The sequence below is a fragment of the Calypte anna genome, chromosome 21, assembly GCF_003957555.1.
Source record: "Calypte anna isolate BGI_N300 chromosome 21, bCalAnn1_v1.p, whole genome shotgun sequence".
Lineage (NCBI taxonomy): Eukaryota > Metazoa > Chordata > Aves > Apodiformes > Trochilidae > Calypte > Calypte anna.
Genome location: NC_044266.1, coordinates 1,951,995 through 1,969,938, shown reverse-complemented (window position 1 = coordinate 1,969,938; position 17,944 = coordinate 1,951,995). Strand labels below are relative to the sequence as shown.

The 17,944-nt window shown below is 60.4% G+C and overlaps 1 protein-coding gene across 3 annotated transcripts; it reads right to left on the bottom strand.

Annotated features, from left to right (window-relative positions):
• Positions 1–587: 587 nt before the first annotated feature.
• KCNAB2 (potassium voltage-gated channel subfamily A regulatory beta subunit 2) lies at positions 588–17,861 on the bottom strand. Of its 3 annotated transcripts, none has more exons than XM_030463474.1 (16): positions 15,907–16,242; positions 12,851–12,969; positions 12,474–12,515; positions 5,978–6,021; positions 5,628–5,665; positions 5,381–5,460; positions 4,934–4,978; positions 4,762–4,806; positions 4,649–4,692; positions 4,480–4,566; positions 3,302–3,387; positions 2,968–3,088; positions 2,725–2,819; positions 2,423–2,543; positions 2,259–2,347; positions 588–1,809 (listed from the first exon to the last, which is right to left on the bottom strand). In XM_030463474.1, exons 2-16 carry the CDS (start codon positions 12,925–12,927, stop codon positions 1,720–1,722), a joined length of 1,104 nt encoding a protein of 367 aa, XP_030319334.1. In that variant the 5' UTR covers positions 12,928–12,969; positions 15,907–16,242; the 3' UTR covers positions 588–1,719. The 3 variants fall into 3 exon arrangements, with proteins under 3 accessions (XP_030319334.1, XP_030319335.1, XP_008501863.1); XM_030463475.1 differs by lacking the exon at positions 15,907–16,242 and adding an exon at positions 17,795–17,861 and having other exon boundaries at positions 590–1,809; XM_008503641.2 differs by lacking the exons at positions 12,474–12,515; positions 15,907–16,242 and having other exon boundaries at positions 1,357–1,809; positions 12,851–12,978.
• Positions 17,862–17,944: the final 83 nt, after the last annotated feature.

Genomic DNA, 17,944 nt, shown 5'->3' with positions numbered 1-17,944 from the left:
TATATGGATATGTAGGTATATAAATCTGTGTGTGTATATATACACAGACACGTGTATTCATAATTTTTATATATTTATACTTAAGTGTAGGCATAAATAGATACAGGTAAAGGTGTATGGATATAGCTACACATACACAGTATACATATGTGTATGCATCAAGACATATATTTAACTTTATACATATATATATAAGTATATATATGTTCAAATATGCATACAAACATCTGTGTGGTTCTATAGATGTCAGCATATATATATATGTGTGTGTGTGTATATATATATATAATGTGTGTGTGTGTATGTAGACAAACCCTCCCCATGCTTATACACACACAGACACTTGTTGTAGGAATGTAGGTACAGCTGAACACCCACACCCATATATATGTCGATGGGTAGAGCTCCAGTTTTTGTACATAAATTTACATAAATTTGTAATTTTTATATTTATATGGGGATGTGTGTGTATATATATATATGGCTATAGGTAGGCACTGGCAGATGTGTGTGTTTGCACACACTACACAGAGGGATACAGAGATATCTACAGCTAAATGAAATGAATGACAGATATGTAAATGTCTGTATATATAGGCATACGTTTATATATATAGGCATAGAGATGAGTCTATAGTTGCATACAGATATATATATAATTGATACAGATATATCTGCACACATATCTGTATATATACACACATTTATGTACATATCTAGTTGTGCATATAGACATCTGCATCTGTACCTATAGCAATGCCTTGCCACGGGTGTGTGCACATCCACAGATCTGTCCACGTAGCTCTATAGGTACTGATGCATGTACACAAGCATGTCTGCATTTGTGTGTTGGCACGGATACCACGTATGTGATGTTGCTAGGTCTGCATGTACAGCTCTATGCATAGATCTAGAGATACAAATCTGTGTTGGTGTCTGTGTAGGGGCAGAGGTAGAGCTACAGCTCCAGCTGTAGGTGAGTGTGTGCAGACACCTGGGACTGCACACATGTGCGTGTGTAAGGGCAGCCGTGTACGTGCACAGCTGCAGGGGCTGTGGGTGCCCTGATGTAGCTACACACTGCTTGCAGCTGCACACAGGGGTCTGTACACGGAGGGGTGTCCATGCGTGTGTCTGCCTGCACAGGTGCTTGCACACACACGCACGCTCCTCACCCAGCCCCCTGCAGAGCCCAGCCCTGCGCTGGGGGTACCCTGAGCTCCCTTCGTGGCAGCAACAGCCACGGGGGGCTGCCCCCACCTGCAGGGGTACCCCCTCCATCACCACCCTATCCCACCCCCTCCTGCCCTGGGAGCACTGCAGCCCCAGGTGCTGGTACGATGGTGCCGGTGTGGGCGCAAGGCAGGGCAGAGGCGAGGGGCCGGGCGCAGGCTGGGGAACAGCTTCGTGTTGTCGGCCTGGCGGGCGTACAGCACCCACCCGCACCCCCGCCCCGCGCCCACCAGCAACGCGGGCAGTGGGAGCGATGCATGCAACAGCCCCCGTGCTCTGCCTGCCCACGGTGGCTCCGGCTGGGGGCCGGTTGGCCGGGGGTCTCGGGGGCCATCCCGGCACTGAGAGCCACCCTGGCGGCAGCCGTGCGATGGACGGGGCAGCGCTGGCTCGCGGCGCTCGCGGTGCAAACCACACTCTCCACTTTGCTCCAACAAAGCGTAAGCAAGCGAACGGGCGGCGAGGGCTGCGCGCTCCGGCGCGCTCTTAGGATCTGTAGTCCTTCTTGCTGTAGGGTTTGTTGCCCAGGATGCTATCGATCTCGTGGACGATGGAAGACGACAGCTTCGGAAGGACCTGCGGGGGACGGGGGATGCCGTTGGGATCATGCTGCTGGGGCAGGCGGGGGATGCAGCCGGTGGTGGCACATGGCTGGGCCGTGCTCACCGCCTCTGCTCGATGCCTCGGTGCTGTAAGCCCCAGCTTGCTGCTGAGCGACCCAGTTAGGGAAAACCTGACTGGGGCATCACCTGCCTCAGCCCAGCACAGCCGGAGCTCTGCTGCTCAGCTGCCATCAAGCCAAATCCTGGGTTTTGCTCTGAGCCACATTTGCAACCTCCTTTTCCTGCACGGCGCCTTGCAGAAGTGAGCGTTGCGTTGCAGGGATGAGCATTGCAGTACTGCAGCAGCAAAGCACATGCAGGCATTTGCTGCCCCGTTCAGGCCCCCCCCCTGGCTGGATCTGCTCGCTTCCCTGCAGTGAAGCCCCCCCAATGCAGCACTGTTTGCTTGGAGGGGGCACTCACCTGTATTGCTCCAATATTCTCCATCAGCTGATCGGCATTGGAGGCTCCCAGCAAGACGGAGCTGACACCCTCATTGCGCAGGCACCAGGCTGGGTAGGAAGGAGAGAGGAACTGAGTGTGACTGGCCAGCCCCGGTGTCCCCCCACTGTCCCCTTTCCCCTTACCAATGGCGAGCTGTGGCAGGGTGCAGCCCAGGCGCTCGGCGATGGCCTGCAGCTCCTTCAGCTTGGCCTGCTGCCGCCGACCCTCCTCGCTCAAGATCTTGTCCTTTAGCCACTGATATCCCTGGGGGCGGGAGGGGTTGTTGGGGGTGAGGAGCCAAGGTGTACTGGGCTGAGCACAGGCAGGGCAGACCGAAACTGCCCCCCCAGGTCATGGCTCCTGTACCTCCTGCTCTCCCCCTGTCCCACTGTGATCCCCCTGGCTCCAGTCCCCTATCCTCTCATGACCCCTTGACTGGGCTCACCTTCAGCGAGGCGCGGGAGTAAGGGGGGATCCCCCCATCATACTTCCCCGAGACGATGCCACAAGCCAGTGGGGACCAGGTCATGGCTCCGACACCTATAGAGCAGAGCAGGGGGTGACACTGTTGTCCCCAGCTTCCCCAGCACCATGGCATGGGGCTGGCTGGCTCTGGGGAGAGGTGCCTGGCCATGGCAGTGCACGAAGAGCAAGGAGGGGAGCTGGGTTGGGACTCCTGCTACTGTACCTATCTTGTGGAAGAGCTCGGGGAGCTGCACCTCAACCTTCTCCCGCTGGAACATGTGGTACTCGGCTTGCTCGCAGATCGGTGGGATCAGGTTGAACTGCCGGGCCACCGAGTATGCTTCCTGCCAGGGAGCTAGGACCCTCAGTGCCGTGCCACACCCCCCGAGCCTCCCCAAAACCCCCCCTGAGAGCCGAGAGCTGCCCCAGAAAATAATTAACGCTGAAGCACATCTGCAAGTGCTCAGCTCCCGCCAGCCGCTGTCTGATTACATCAGCGTCACCAGTGTCACCGGGGCTGCTCCACTACAGCTGCCCCCAGTCCCCCAGGTCCCTACCATGATCTCCATGGAGCTCCAGCGTGAGGTCCCCCAGTACATGGCCATCCCCTGGTTGATCACATGGGTCATGGCTCGCACCGTCTCTGCCGGGGGAAGGGGAGAAAGGCAGCGGGGTTACTGGGGGGGCTGTGCTGGCAGGAGGGGGCTCGCGCCGTGCCGACGGCTGCCGAGCATCCCCCTCCCCGGTGCTGAGGCGGGTTGTGTCTGGAGGATGCTTTTGGAGAAGGAGCAGCATGGGGAGCAGCCACTCGGGATGTGCGTTGGGGACCGCAGCCGCCCCTGACATGCCGCCGGCGATGCCAGGGCTCTCCCTGCATGGAGAGCAGCTGCTTGGCTCCTGGCACCGGCCCCAGGCCCCATGGGGTGCCGGCGCCACGCTCGGCATCACTGCGGGGAGAGACACCCGAAGCATCGCCGAGACCCAGGAGAGGGAGGGAAGGAGGGAGGGAGCCCCGGCCCCCCCTGCGAAGGGGTCTGGGGGAGCCCCTGAGCCATGCGAGCCAGGGCCAAGCCAAGCCGCGCTCCTGCAGCCACAGGCGGGGGAATGATGGGCACAGGGCTCGCCTGGCCAATGCTAGAGCATGTGTCTGGCACGCTGCCTGCTGCCCTGGTGAGCAGGGACCCTGCCATGACTGCCAAGGGTGCCCACAGCAGGACCCTGGGAAGCCTCTTGGCTTTTCTGCCCTTCCATCAGGCGGCTGGGGGGTGTTTGTGGTGATGCTGCTGCCTGTGCGGGGTTTGCTGGGGGCGGGGGGACAGGGGTGGGCATCTTGGAGGGGTGGGGAGGTTCTGCCCCAGGAAGGGCTGCCAGGAGCCGGCAGTGCCGGCGGGCCGTGCGGCAGGGAGTACCTTCCACGATGAAAGTCCGGGACTTGGAGGAACTAAATGGGTCCCCTGGTGATAAAAGAAAGATTGAGAGAGAGCGAAGTCGGCTTGCCAGGACAGGGCAGCGACCCACCACCACCCACCAATGCCCCCTGCCATGGCTGGTCCTGGCACCAGGCTGGGGTCAGAGGAGGCTCAACCATGGCGTGGGCTGACCATGGCAACAGAGGGGCCATTTCTGCTTGGGAAGGGAAAAGGTAAAAAGGTCCTTGAAATAAAAGCCTGGAGCAAACCAACCACGATGGCGATGGCAGGCACTGGTGAGGAGCACGGCACCACATGGCACCCACCTTCCATTGGCGTGTTGGGGTCGGGCCGGTTGGCAAACACCACATCCACGTACTCCAGCTGCAGCCGTTCCAGCGATGCCTTCAGACCTGCCACAACCAAGGCACCATCAGATGTGCTGGGATTGGCACATCCCAGCCAGCATCCCACCATCCCTCCTGCCATCCCTACCTTCGATGATGTGCTTTCGGGACAGGCCCCTCTCTGTCTCAGCTCTGGAAAAATAAAGGTGGGTGAGAGCCTGTCACACTTCGGTGCTCTCCTGTGGGGTGAGTGTTACCTACTTTCCTCCCCAGAAGATTTTGGTGGTGATGACCAGGCTGGACCGTCTGCAGGGAGAAAGAGAGAGTCACAAGTGGCAGCAGTGCAAAGGCCCACGTCCCTGCCTGCCCCCAGCCCCACCACAGGATGCACATCAGTGATGGCTTTGCCACACAGAGACAAAGCCTGGCTTACCTCCACCCCTTCTTCTTGATGATGTTTCCCAGCACCACCTCGGCCCTGCAAGGGAAGAGGACATCAGCTACCATGGCAGACGAGGAGGTGAATGCAGGGATGCCGTTCTCCTCTGGCACAGAGCCAAGCTGCTCCCCAGCACGCCAGCTGGCTGTTTTTAAGTGGACATGTGTACACGCTGAGATGCCCCCGGGCCACCACATCCTGGGCAGCTGCAGCTCACCGTGCTGGGGAGGATGCACGGCCATGCCTGACGTGGTGCAGGCAGGCGCAGGCAGGACAGGACCACACGATCCAGCACCCCCCCATAAGCAAGTGCTCACAGCCCCCTTCCCAGCAGCCACTTTGCTGCCAGCAAACCCAGGAGATTCCCAGAGCTGTGGCAGCTCATTGGTGCTGGGATGCAGGGTGAAGCCCCTTGTGCCACCACCACAGCTGGGTACCTACTTGCCGGCAGCGTAGACTTCTGCTGTGTCGAAGAGATTAATGCCGTTGTCATAAGCTAAAGTCATCAGCTGCTCTGCCATCTGTGAGGGGAGAACGGGGAGGGTCAGTGAGGGGGAATGAGTGCCCAAGAAGCCAGGCAGGCTCTGGTGAGCTCTGGCACACCATGGGTACCCAGAGCAGCACCCGTAGCTGTGCCAGTCCCATCCTGTCCCTGCTTTACCAGGGAGGGATGAGGTGTGACCCTTACCTCGTCTGTGATTTGCCCTCCGAATGTAACCCATGTCCCTGCAGAAGAGAGAGGGTGTAGGTGCAGTGAGCATCAAATGCTGCCACCTCCAGCCCCCCACCACCCACCCTGGCACAGCCCTGGCACACACGGCTGGCACTGCCACGTGCAGCCCAGCGCTCCCAGCGCAACCCGGTCACTTCCTATCACAGCAGAGGAGAAAAAGGGAAAATAATTTGACAACTCCTAGGCTGCATCTCACAACCTCTGCCAGGACAGAGGAAAACCCTTTCCTTCCCTTGGCAAAGCATTGCTGGAGCTGGTGAGGGATGGAAGAGACACCAAGGGGCCACAGCAAGCCCAGCACTTACCCAGGCCCAGGCAGGACACACGCAGCCCGGACTTTCCAAGGTTCCTGGAAGACAGAGACTCGTTAGGAAAGTCACCAGAGAGCCCCAACACGTCTGCAAGTGAGTTGTGATCCCCAGTGCCGGTCCCCATCCCTATCCTTGATCCCGTCTTTGATCCCATCCCCCTCCCTCATCTCATCCCCACCTCTTCTCCCTTGCCTCCATCCACATCCCCACCTGGGATGGTCTTGCAGTGAGATTAATCCCCTTGATTATTTGTTTAATTTCATTGTTTAATTTTTAATCCCATGATGGATTAAAAATCCATCCCCAGCCGGGCACACTGTGGTTTGCCTGCAGCATGGCCAGCACCGGTGCCACTTCCCACACAGAATAATGGCCGTGCCCACGGGGTGATTCAGTGGCTGCGGGTGGTGACCTGGTTAAAGTGTCTCTGGTGACAGGGCTGGAGGGTTTGGCTCCCCTGGCAGTGCCGCAGGATGGGACAGGAGAAAGGGGAGGTGGCATGCTGGTGGTCAGGTCTGGGGTGTCCCACATGTAGCATGAGCTGTGCCCGTTCTCTGCAGTGTGGCACAGGGGACAGGGCACTGGGGTCCTGGAGCATCCTGAAAATTGTGTCCAGCACCGGGAGCCAGAGAACAGCTTTGGGGAGGGAGCTGGGCTGGCAGCTGCCTTCAGTGTGGGGATGGTGAGCCCATTCCTTGTCAAAATTGACAAAGGCTTGAGGAAAGAGTGTTAAAATAAATAAAGTGTAGGTGAGCCACGGCAGCTCGCCCGAGTCGCGTAGCAACAGGGAGGCACTGCCGCCACCGCGGCACGGCACCGTGGGCAGGGGCAGCACCAGGGGTCCCGGTGTGAACTGGGGCATTGTCCCTCTGTGCTGCAGCTTCACGACCCAACACTCATTGCCCTGGGTGCTGCCGCAGCTCCCAGCACCTTTGGAGCTTTAGCTGGTGAGAGAAGCTGTGACCACGGGGTTGACAGTGGGGACAGCACCAACCTCATCCCAGCCATGATGGGGTCCTGGGGGACCAGCAGCACATTGCTGCTCCCGACTGTCCTGCCCCAAAGTGCTGTGCCAGCCCACCCAAAGGAGATGCTTTCAGATGCTGGGCGACCTCAGCTGGCCTGGTGCACCCAGTGCTGGCTGCATCCCAGCACGCAGCAGCTCCTGGCTGGACAATGGTATGTCCCCCATACTGGGAAGGGGGGCAGCCCCATGCTTGGGTGCATCCTCCTCCCTAGGGAGCCCCCAGCCCCACGCTTGGGTGCACCCTCATCCCTGTTGGCAGGGGGGGAAGCCCCCATTTCTCTGCTCGAGTGCCAGGGATGTGGAGTCTGTTAACCCCACGGGTGCTGGTTGGGGGACACAGTATGCATGTGCCACCCCTTCATTCCCAGACCCACTGTGACATCTAGGGGACAAATCCTCACTCACAGCTCCAAGCACACTTGGCAGGGCAGAGAGTCTCCAGCAGTGCCATCAGGATGCTGTAAACCTGTGCATTATTGCCTGCCATGACTCTCTGACCCCCCAGCTCAGCAGGTACTGGGGATCCTGCTAATCCTACCCCAGATTTTAGGGTCCCTTCCTCCCCCCCATCCCACTGGCTTCACGCCAGGCTGATTCAGAGTAGGGACAGGAGCAAAGGGTGAGGATGGAAATGCACAGTTAGCACTTTGAGTACCGAGAAGGTGGCGGAGCAGGACGCAAGAGGGGAACTGGGGGAGTGCAGGATCCCCAGCCCCTCGACCCCCCCAAACCTCCCCAGCCCCGAGCTCCTACCGGTATTTCATCCCCGGCTGCTTGACGCTGGACTCGCTGGAGGACGGAGCATTCTGCACCGAGAGCTGGCCCAGGCTGCGGGCCACCATGGCCACTGCCCTGAACTTGCCGCGGGTGCCGAGGCTGGGACTGCCGGCATTCTGCCGGTTCAGCCGATCCTCCGCGCTCCGGCTCTTGATGCTGTGCTCGGAGCACACAAAGGAGACCTGCATCCTGCTCCGGCGGGCGGCCGCCCCGGCTGCCTAAATTTAGCCGGCGCCCCCGGCGAGGCGGGAGCTCCTCCCGCGCCCGCGACGTGACGGCGGGGGGCTGCGACGCTCCGGCACCCCTCCTGCCCTCAATATTTGATGAGCTCAGGCACCGAGCACGCGGTGTGCGGGCAGGGGGCCGGATGGCACAGACCGGGCCCCCCAGGACATCCCCGCACCCCGCCGAGCGTCCCCCCGTGGCTGACACTTTGGTACCCAACCTCGTGTTTATTATGGGGGCAAAAGGGAGGGGGGGGTCCAGCAGCCCCCGTGAAGGCAAGTGCAAATCTCCTGGCACTTTGCCGAATGGGGTTTGGGGAGGAAGGAGCGTGGGTGGTGGTGATGCCAACGGCGGTTTGACGAGGTTGTTCTGGTTGCTCCCCCCCTTGGTATCCCCTTATGTCCCCCAGGTTTTGCAGAACGCAGCCCGGCACCTTCCACCAAAGCGGAGGGACCTGAGAGCCTTCCCTGGAAGGAGCATAGAGGGGAGCTGGGGCTTGCTTTTTGGGGGGGAAATTATGGATATTCAGCTCCAGCCTAATGAGAAATCATGTAATCTCCTCTGCTTCCCCCCGCCGCAAAGCTCCTTAGCTGGGTAATCCCACCAGCACCAGCTCCAGCACCAGCTTCAGCACTGGGGTGGGGGGGACCCAGCAGCTCCCCAGAGGAGGAGCAAGGCCAGAGATTTGGGGGGCAGTAGGCAGCTGCCCAATGGAGCACTGCTGGAGGCTGTGCCAGCCTCTCTCCATCAATTAATAATACTCATGAATATTAGATGGGCTCTTGCTGCCGTGTAAATGTTACCTCCGGCATTGTGAGCCGAGGGAACCTGACCCGTGGTGCAGCATGGCATGGCAGGAGCCAGCAGAGCCACCTGCCCCCTGGGGGCTTCACTGGAGCCAGGGGCAAGGGGCACCCAAGTCCTGTGCCTCCAGCCCCAGGTGCATTACTGGGCAGTGGGAGAGCAGGAAAGGACACGCAGGAAAGCCCTCAGTGCCCTCAGTGGCCAAAACTCCAACTGCCTGGCACATCCTCCATAGCACCAGCAGGTAATAAGGACATAAATTGCCTGAAACACTCAGATGCCACATGCTGTGCCCAGGACCCTCCCACAAAACTCACGGTGCACCAGCCCAGCCAGAAATGGTTGTTGGGGGTGAAGCAGCTTGGTGCTGAGGGCTTCAGTACCTGCCCCCTGACAGTGCTGGTGGGTTTGCACTTGCAAACGTCCCAGCAGCAAAAAGGAAAATCGAGCAGCTCAAAGACCATTGAGCAAGCAAGAGGTAACAGCAAGCTACCACCAAGAGCGCCGGCTCCTCCCAACCACGGTGCCGCAGCAGGAAACCACCGGAATCCTGCCAGGCTTTTCCCGACAAGGTGTAAAACCAGTGCCAAGAATCATCCCCTGCTCTGTCCCCACACTTGGCTGTTCCGGCAGGTGCTGCCGCTGCCTTACCTGTACTTCATGCCAGTGGTACAGGCGGTGCTGTCAGCCAGGGAGAGCCCGTGCATCCGCAGGAACTCCTCCAGCTTCTTGGCCCGTGCTGCCGCCCGCACGTCCCGCAGCCGCCGCAGCTCCGGCCCCTCGGCCGTGCGGGGCGTCGGGTGCAGCCCCCACTCTGGGGGGTGCCTGCTGGCCACGCTGCGCAGGCTCTCGCTGTAGGTCATGGAGAGCATCCTGCTGCCCACCACTCAGCGGTGCTAGGAGAGAGCTGGGAAAGGGCCTCACTGCGGTGCTGAGCACCACCAGCCCTCGGGGCAGAGCCTGCCTGCGGTGCTGGCGTGGTGGCACCCACCCTGGCCAGGATCAGCGACGGGTCTGGTGCCGGGAGGGGAGAGCGGGGACCATGGCAAAGCTGGTCGGTTCAGCAGAGCAAAGCAGTGGCAAGAACCAAAAAGCAAAGGGAGCAGCGAGGGCAGCACCTGGCAGGGACACAGCAGTGCCCACGGCTGGCAGCAATGGGCAGCAGGGCTGTGGCAGATGCTGGTGAAGGTTTGGTAGCTGTGGGATAAGTCAGGAGGGGAGCAGTGGCTCCAAGGGACTCTGTGAGCAGGGTAGGTGCCTGTGGAGAGGCTGTGAGTGCCAGTGGTCACCATGCCTGTGCCAGGCTATGCCACCAGACAACACCTTCCCCACGGCAGTGCCCACCCAGCTGGCACAGACTGCCCAAAACAGCCTGTGGCAAAGCGAGCTCCTCACACCCAGCAGTGCCCGCTGCTGCTCCGGTTGGGACTGTGCTGGCAGTGGCACCGGCATCGATTTCCCTGCTGCTCTCTGCAGTGTCCCTTTGTACCCTGTGTCTGAAGGAAGGAGCGGGGACAGGGGCCAAAACCACGGCGCCGGTGTCAAAGTACCCTCTGGGAGCGCTCGGTGCCGGAGACGCGGCAGCATCAGGCTCCAGCCAGGCTCCCACCAGTGTTTTTTTTCCTTTCCCTGCAAAGCTCAAATTTATGACAGCAAGAGCTAAAAGCTAAAGAACTAGAAGTGCACTTTCCATTGAGGTGTGACCTCAAGGAACAAGAAGAAAACCCACACACTACTGAGTGGCCTCTGGCAAGGGGCTACCAAGCCCCAGGGTCTCCTGTGATGCCCATAGCTGTCAGAGACCCTCCCATGCTCCTTCTGCCCCACATCAAGGGCTGGGGAATGCGGGGAGAGGTGGGGAGGGGACCTCTCTCCTGCAGCAGAACCAAACAGAACCCTGGCCACCGACCCCCTCTTACTGTTGCATCTCCAAGCCAGAGTTGGAGCTGACACCAGCAGCACCAGCCCCTCTCTGCAGCTGGAGGTTTTAATGAGGGCAGAGCTGAGCATGGACACAGCACCCAGCCCTGAGGATCCCCTCATTCCTGGTGGGAACCCCTTGTTCCTGATAATAACCAGGAAAAGTCAGAGCCAGCTGTGCTGCTGCTCTGCAGCTTTGCTGTGTGGCAATGGAAGGGCTGTAGCTGTGGAGCCAGGGTCTGCTCCCAGTTGCTCTCAGGAACAGGGTGGGAATCTGCAGACCACCCTTCCCACACCTCCATGGGTTTTATCTGAGCAACGTTATAGGGCAGCGGGGAGAGCACGGAATAGTGGGCTTGTTCAGGGGCCACTCATTAGCAGAAATCCCAAGGGCTAAGCAGCGCGACACCAAGCAGGAGAGGTCATTCCGTGGGGATGGAGCAAGGATGGGGAGGGGATAATGGGACTGTTAGGGTCACAACAAGTGGGTGACAGCTGGCAGCTGCTGGGGAAGCAAGCTGCTAACCTGCTAAGCTGGGAACACGTCAGCAACCAACAACCCACCGAAAAGCAGAAAGACCCTAACCCCCCAGCGACACGCCCCTGTTGCCCACCCCGGTGCTGCCAGCCCTGACTCACCCACGCCGGGGAAGCTGCTCACCCCACGATGCTCTGCCCAGGCGGGTGCCCCAGCAGCTATAAGAGCCCTGTGGCTGCTGGGATGTTTTGCATTAGGGGAGTGTCGGTGCTTGGCGGCCAAAGCACTTGGCGGCCACACTGGCCCCCCAAGCCCAGCGTTCTCACCGCGCTCCATTAGCCCAATTAGGGGATTTTCTTCCTCACGAAGGGGAGCTAAATTATTCATGAATGCTCCACTAAAAGCCCGGGGATGCGCTGGTGCTTCATCACCGCTGGCATCACTGCCTCACTCGCAGCCGACCCTCGCCCCGACAGGTCCCCTGCCATCGGTGGTGGGGACAGCTGGCCACACCCGGGGCCATTGGGAGCCAACCCTCCCGCTGGCCCCACAGTGGCTGGGCTGTGGCAGGACTGAAACATGGGCTCCTCCAGGCAGGAGCCTCGTCACCGGGCAGCATCCAGAGACTTTTGCTCCAGATGTGCCCAGTGGTTCTGTGCGTGGTTTGGCAGCCAAAACCCACTTGCAGCTCAGCACTACTGATGCCAACACATCACTGGGAGTGGCACAACTGGTGCTGCTGAGCCACCCTGGTGCTGGCCACCCTTTTCTCATCCCACTGTGTGCTGGGAGACCACGGGTCCCTCGGGGGGTAGCCCCCTGCTCCCTGCCTCACTGCAGCCAGGGTGCTGCAGCTCCGGAGTGCCAGGGCGGCTCCTGGAGTGGTGTGCAGGGAAAGTGCTGCCTTCCCTCCAGCCAGTAAAAGGCTGCGGGGGGGAAGCAGTGCCTTGAAACCACTTAATGACACTTCTAATGGAAGGAGCAGCAGAACAGCTGGCTGGGTTCCTGGAGATGCCCCTGGGAAAAGCCAGTGGGTGCTTCCCAGCACAGCATCAGTGGGGGGATGCTCCCCCTGAGCTGAACCCCAATATCCACCCAGCCATGCTCCGGGGAGCCTGGTGAGGATGCCCCCACCTCCCAAGCTGCATACGGGGTCCCCACGTGGTACTGCCAAACCCCCAGCTGGGGAGACACGGTGCCGGTGCTGTGCTGTGGGTGTGGGTCAGGGGCTGTGGGTTGGGGGGGAAAGGGCTGGTTACCTGTAGAACTGGAGCTGGCGCTTGGGGCTCCCGTACCTCGCGCTTCCGACAGCAAAGGGGAGAGAGAAGAAAGATGCCACAAACCCCGTTAGAATGGAGCAGCGGGACCAAGCAGCAGAGGGGGTGGCCGCAGGGGGGTCAGTGGTGTCCGTGCCACATGGTGGGGGCACCATCACTGTCACCAGCGCTGGCATGCTGCCAAGAGGGACCCTTTTGTCCCACAGCAGGAACCAGCACCCCAAAGCCCTGCTGCTCCTGCCTCTTTCCTGTAGCCCTGGATGTTCTTGCTCCAAGCATGCTGGGGCAGCTCTGGGGTGCCAGAGCTCACCAGGGCAGCACCCCCAGGTTTGACACCCCACGGAACCCCATGCCCTTACCTGTAAATCATCCCTGGGGAGCCCGTCTGCCTCAGCGAGAGTCGCGCTGGGGAGTCAGTGGTGGATTCGGGATACATGGAGCCAGGCTGGGCTCCCTGGAGCCGCTTGCCGCGTCACCCCTGCCGCAGGGGAAGAGAAAAAGAGGAAGAAACAGGGGTTTTTGGGGCGCTCACATGACGGCGTTTCCTGTTGCAGAAGCCTGTGAGCCTGATGGGTGCCTGGCATGGGCGGTGGTGCAGGCAGCAACGCGGGCAGCAGCAGGCAGGGCATGGCAGTCCTGCCAGCCCCAGACCCCAGCCCCTGACCCACTGCTGATCCCAAACCCATCCCACCCCACCCCTGCCCTGAGCCGATAGCTCCCCAAATTGATTGCTCTCCCCACGGTTCTGGGACACACAGGGAAAACAAAGTGGAGCTGCTCACTGCCCACCTCACTGCCCTCCTTGTTGCCCACCTGGTTGCCCACAGGAGGTGAGTGGTGGGTGCCATGGGGCAACCCAGCTGGGGCAGCAAGGCACAGGCTATGCTGCTGGGGTCCTATGACATATCAGGAAATGGTGTAGAAACGTGGCCCTGGAAAATTAAACATTTTGTTGGCATTTAAGGCTAAAGCAGCCCCCAGAGGCAAGGGAGAAGCTAAGGAAAGGAAAAACACTCGGCTTTTCCTGCAGCCTGCATGTGACAGAGTGGTGGAGCAGGAGCTCCAAGGGAAAGGGGGACCTCTGCCAAGCACCCCCCACCCTGCCTGCCCTCATCCCCATGCCAGAGTTCACCCAGCAGCACTTCCCTAGGAGCTGTGGTCCCAGTCCCACTCCATCCCCCAACACTGTCAGCAGTTTCCAGCAGCACAGAAAACCACAGCGCTTCCCTACAAAACTGGGGCAAATTTGCAAATTTAATCCATCTTTCTTTAGGCCTGTGAAATGTCATCTTTGTGCTTCAGGTCACCAGCTGCTTTTTTTCCCAGACAAGGACTGAGAGATCTCCAGGCTCCTTCCCAACTGCCCTGGGCACAGTGGGAGCATGGCCTTGCACAGTGTGCTCATGTCCTGGCATGCATCCTGCCTGCATCTTGGCACAGTGTGCCAGCAGCCTGCATCCCTCCTGCAGCCTGCATCCCTCCTGCAACTCTCCTGCATCCTGCATCCTTCCAGCACACCAGCCTGCTGTGCCTGAATTCCAGCACAGCTCCTGCAGACCCAGCAGCCCAACTGCAGAGGCTTTGGGAGCTGAGCCTGTCCCTGCAGAGCTGCCTGCTTGCCCCTCGCATCCCTCAGCCCCCTGCAGCCCCTGGCCCCACTGCTGAGTCCCATCTCCCTCCTTCTCTCTGGATGCAGCTGGGGACCAGACAGACTGGATAAAGCCAGGTTTATTTTTGAAAGGGCAGGAGGGAGCTGCCCCCCCTGATCCCCCAGAACCATCACGACCCCCTGGCTTGTCCCAGGGCTGCTCATGTCACCCCTGCTGTCCCCTGTGCCCCTCACCCAGCAGTTGCCAGCAACAGACACAGCGACAGCAGCCCCCTGGTGCAGGCACCCTCTGGCATGCTTTTGCAAGCTGCTTCATGCCAGCTCCACATTACTTAATTAGTGGCAGTGTAATGAAGCTGGAATGAGCTGGGGGGCGCCGGCAGGGGGGCAACCAGAGCTCCCCTGCTGCAGTGGGTGCAGACATGGCTCCCTTGGTGCACTGCCACGAACTCAGACACAAACTTATCTCAGGGCTTGGGATAGGCTCTGCTGGAGGCTGCTGGGGATGGTGGTGGATGAGCTCAGCTCTCCACAGTGCTCAGCAGGACCCACTGCCCCTCTTCTGCTGCCTCATGGTGCTCCCACAGGCACCAAGCATGGTAGCTGCCAAGTCTCTGGTGGTAATGGAGGAACTTTGCCAGGAATCACTGCTGGACCAATGGCACATGGGGCAGGGCTCTGTGCCCCAAGGAACCGGACCATCCTGAGCCCTCTGAGCCAAAGGCACTGCAAACAGCCCCATCACCTCCCTGCTGGCACTTTGGCATGTCCCCAAGACCTCTCCTTCTGTGAGGCAATGCATGGGAACGGAGGGAAAGAGTTTTCTTCTGCAGGATGTGTCTGGGACTGGGGTGCAAGGGCACCTGGCTCCGTCTCCAACTCCATCCCAGCCAGCATGATGGGCACTGGGATGCCAGAAGGATTCATGTCTGGGAAGCCCCTGGGAGCTTAAGCTCTTCTGGACAGCTTAAGGGGGAATGCTCTGTGGATTGCAGCCTCTGAACACGCTGCAGTTGGAGCAAGAGGAGGTGAAACTGCCTACAGAAATTGTGGCATCACAGAGGTGAAGGCTCCAGACCCACCGAGGAGCCTGAGCCCCAGCAGGTGAGGCAGAGGGGCTGGGGGAGCGGCGAGACCCCACCCTGAGCACCCCAGTGTCACCCCCAGCTGATGAGGCAGGTGATGGAGGAGAGACAGTCCCGAGCATCCCCCCACACAGGGCACTCATCTCTGCATCTTTACCAGGTTTGCAAATGGCACCCTCAGCAAATGCCCCCCCCCCGCCGCACCCCGGGAAAGGTGACTTTGGCACAAGGACTCACGCTGCCGGGGCACGTCCTGCTGTCACCTCTCCATCCGTGGCCCCGCCGGGTGCCCGCACCTCCCGCCCCGGTGCCGCAGGGATCTGCAGAGCTGCAGCCCAGCCCCTTCCCGGGCCCGGGGAAGCCTCTGCTGCAGAGCTCCTTCCCCCCACACCGCCATTGCAGTCCCCCCAAGCCGGCTGGGGGGCTCGGGCGTGTTTACAAGCTGCTAATTAGGATAACGAACAAGGCAGGCGACAGGGATTTAGCTGCGACACGTGAGGTGGCCCGTAATGGTGCTGTGCGTGCCGAAGCGCTGCCGGAGCCGATGACACAGCCCAGACCCACACGCCAGACGGGTTATTCCCGCTTTGATGTCACCTACAGCAGCACCCAACGGGGTCCATCACGCCGAGCAGCCGCGGGTCCCCAGCTGTGCCCCTCTTCCCGCACCACGGCACCACAGCCCCGCCAGTGGCACCCGCCACCCCAGCACCGCACCCACCTGGCTCCGGCGCCAGCGGAGACGTGTGGTCAGGAGGCAAAAAGAAAAGAAAAATGGAAATAATCCCCCAGCTGGCAGCAGAGCGGAGGCTCTGCGGGCTTCGGGCAGCGGCGCCGGTGCCGGTGGAAACACAGCAGGTGCCGGTTCCTACCCCATCCCCACTCCGTCTCTGGGAAAAGGCGCCTGGAGGCGGCGGGAGGCCAAGACCCCGGTACCCCGGGATGCGGCAGCACCCAGAGATGCTGCAGAGCCGTCGCTGCCGCTCTCACATCCTGACTCGGCAAGTTTGGCTCAGCCGTGGCGTGCAGCCGTGGCGCGCAGTCCGGCTCCAGATCCCACCGGTGCCTTAACCGTGTCGGCGCCGTGGCCCGGCACCAGCAGCGCGCGTGGGCGGGCGAGTGGCTGCCCCTGGCATTGGCCACCCCTGGCGACAGGAGGCTGGTCCAGTGGCCGCGGGAAGCTCAGAGCTCAGGTTCCTATCAGGATCTCTCACATTGAGTGTTTTCCCTGACTAATGAACCAAGGTCGGCTGCAGGCAACGCTTCAGGGCTGCCCCCTGGCACCGGGGTCACCCAGCCGGGCCACCCGTCAATCATTCCATCTCAGCTGCTTCTGCTTTTTGGCTACCTTGGGCTAAAATCGCACCCTGGAGCACACAGTTTGGGGACACCCCAGTAACTGGAGTACATTGGTCCCTGGTAGCAGCGTGGCACCACAGCCCTGGAGTGATGCGGCCAGTGGCTGAGGTCAACTTGAAAACCAGAGGTCACGCCAGCAAAAGGGGGGTCAGGGCTTTAGAAGAACAGATCAGCATTTTTTTCATCTATAAATTAGGAAACCCCAGTCCCTCTCCATTCAATGACTCCTGCTCAGTTTTGTTGGAGGGGACCAACAACCACCAAACCACGCTGGCACTGCCAGGGACCTGCTTGGCACCATGGGACAGGTGACCTGAGCAGGTTCCCAGGCAGTGCCAGGTGGGGAAGGACACAGACCCTGTCCTGTCAGAGCAGCACCCCCGGCATGGCCACGGCTCCCCCAGAAGATGGTGAAAAATGCACTCTGAGGCTTCTGCTCCCACTCTGCTGTGTGTCTGACCCACAGCCCCACACGCCATGAGTGGGGAGGCCATGGCTCGCCCTGCTGCCCTCCCCACAGGAATAGTAATAATGATAAATAACACAAAAAAGAGATGGACAACCACTGCATATATGCAATATATGGGTTATATACACGCAGTATAGATTGTGTATATATTATGCGTATATGCAATGTGTGTGCATACGTGCAACGTATCCTGGGTATATATTGTGTGTATGTGCAATATGCAGCTCAGGCTGGGTGTACATTGCACATATATGCGATGTATACCCACGGGAGACCCCATCGCACTGACACCAGCCTGGCAGGGCCGAGGCTGGCGAGGGGCCGGTGAGCCGGGGCACCCCGGGGGAAGCAGGGTTGGGGCAGACCCGAGGATCTTGCGCTGGAACCCTCCTCCCCAGCTCCCACGGTTAACGGAGCCACCGTCTTCCGTAGCAGGGGCGAGGGTTTGTCCCCGCCGTGCGCAGAGGCTGGTGACACCCAGGGGACGGTGCGTGGGGAAGCACCAGCGATGACGTCCTGCTGCGGGCCCTAGGTCCCCCGGAGCACCCTACTCCTTCCCTCGGAGGATACACAGCCCTGGATGGCAGCGGGCCCCCGCGGGAAGGGGCCCCGACCGCCCCGCGCATCGCTCCCGGGCTACCGGCCAGATGCTGCGGGCGGGGACGATCGTGCGCGGACACGACCTCGCCGCAGCGAAACCCGATCCCCGCTCCTATTCCAATCCCAATCCCAGTCCCAGTCATCCCGATCCCGATCCGGTTCCGTCCCGCTCCCCCCGCACCTGCCGCCGCCGCCGCTCCCGCCGCTCCGCCGCCGCGCCCTCGTGGGGGGCCCGCCCCGCCCCGTCCCGCCCAGCCCCGCCCCCCTCGCTGCTGATTGGCAGCTCCGCCCGCCACTCCCGCCCCACGCAGATGACAGAGAGCTCTGCGCC

Coding starts and splice junctions, on each gene's coding strand:
- KCNAB2 (XM_030463475.1), bottom strand. CDS start 12,927: ATGTATCCCGAATCCACCACTGACTCCCCAGCGCGACTCTCGCTGAGG. Junction 6,022..12,473: donor CGCCAGCTCCAGTTCTACAG/GTAACCAGCCCT, acceptor TCTGTCTTCCAG/GAACCTTGGAAAGTCCGGGC. Junction 4,979..5,380: donor GAAGTCTACGCTGCCGGCAA/GTAGGTACCCAG, acceptor CTTCCCTTGCAG/GGCCGAGGTGGTGCTGGGAA.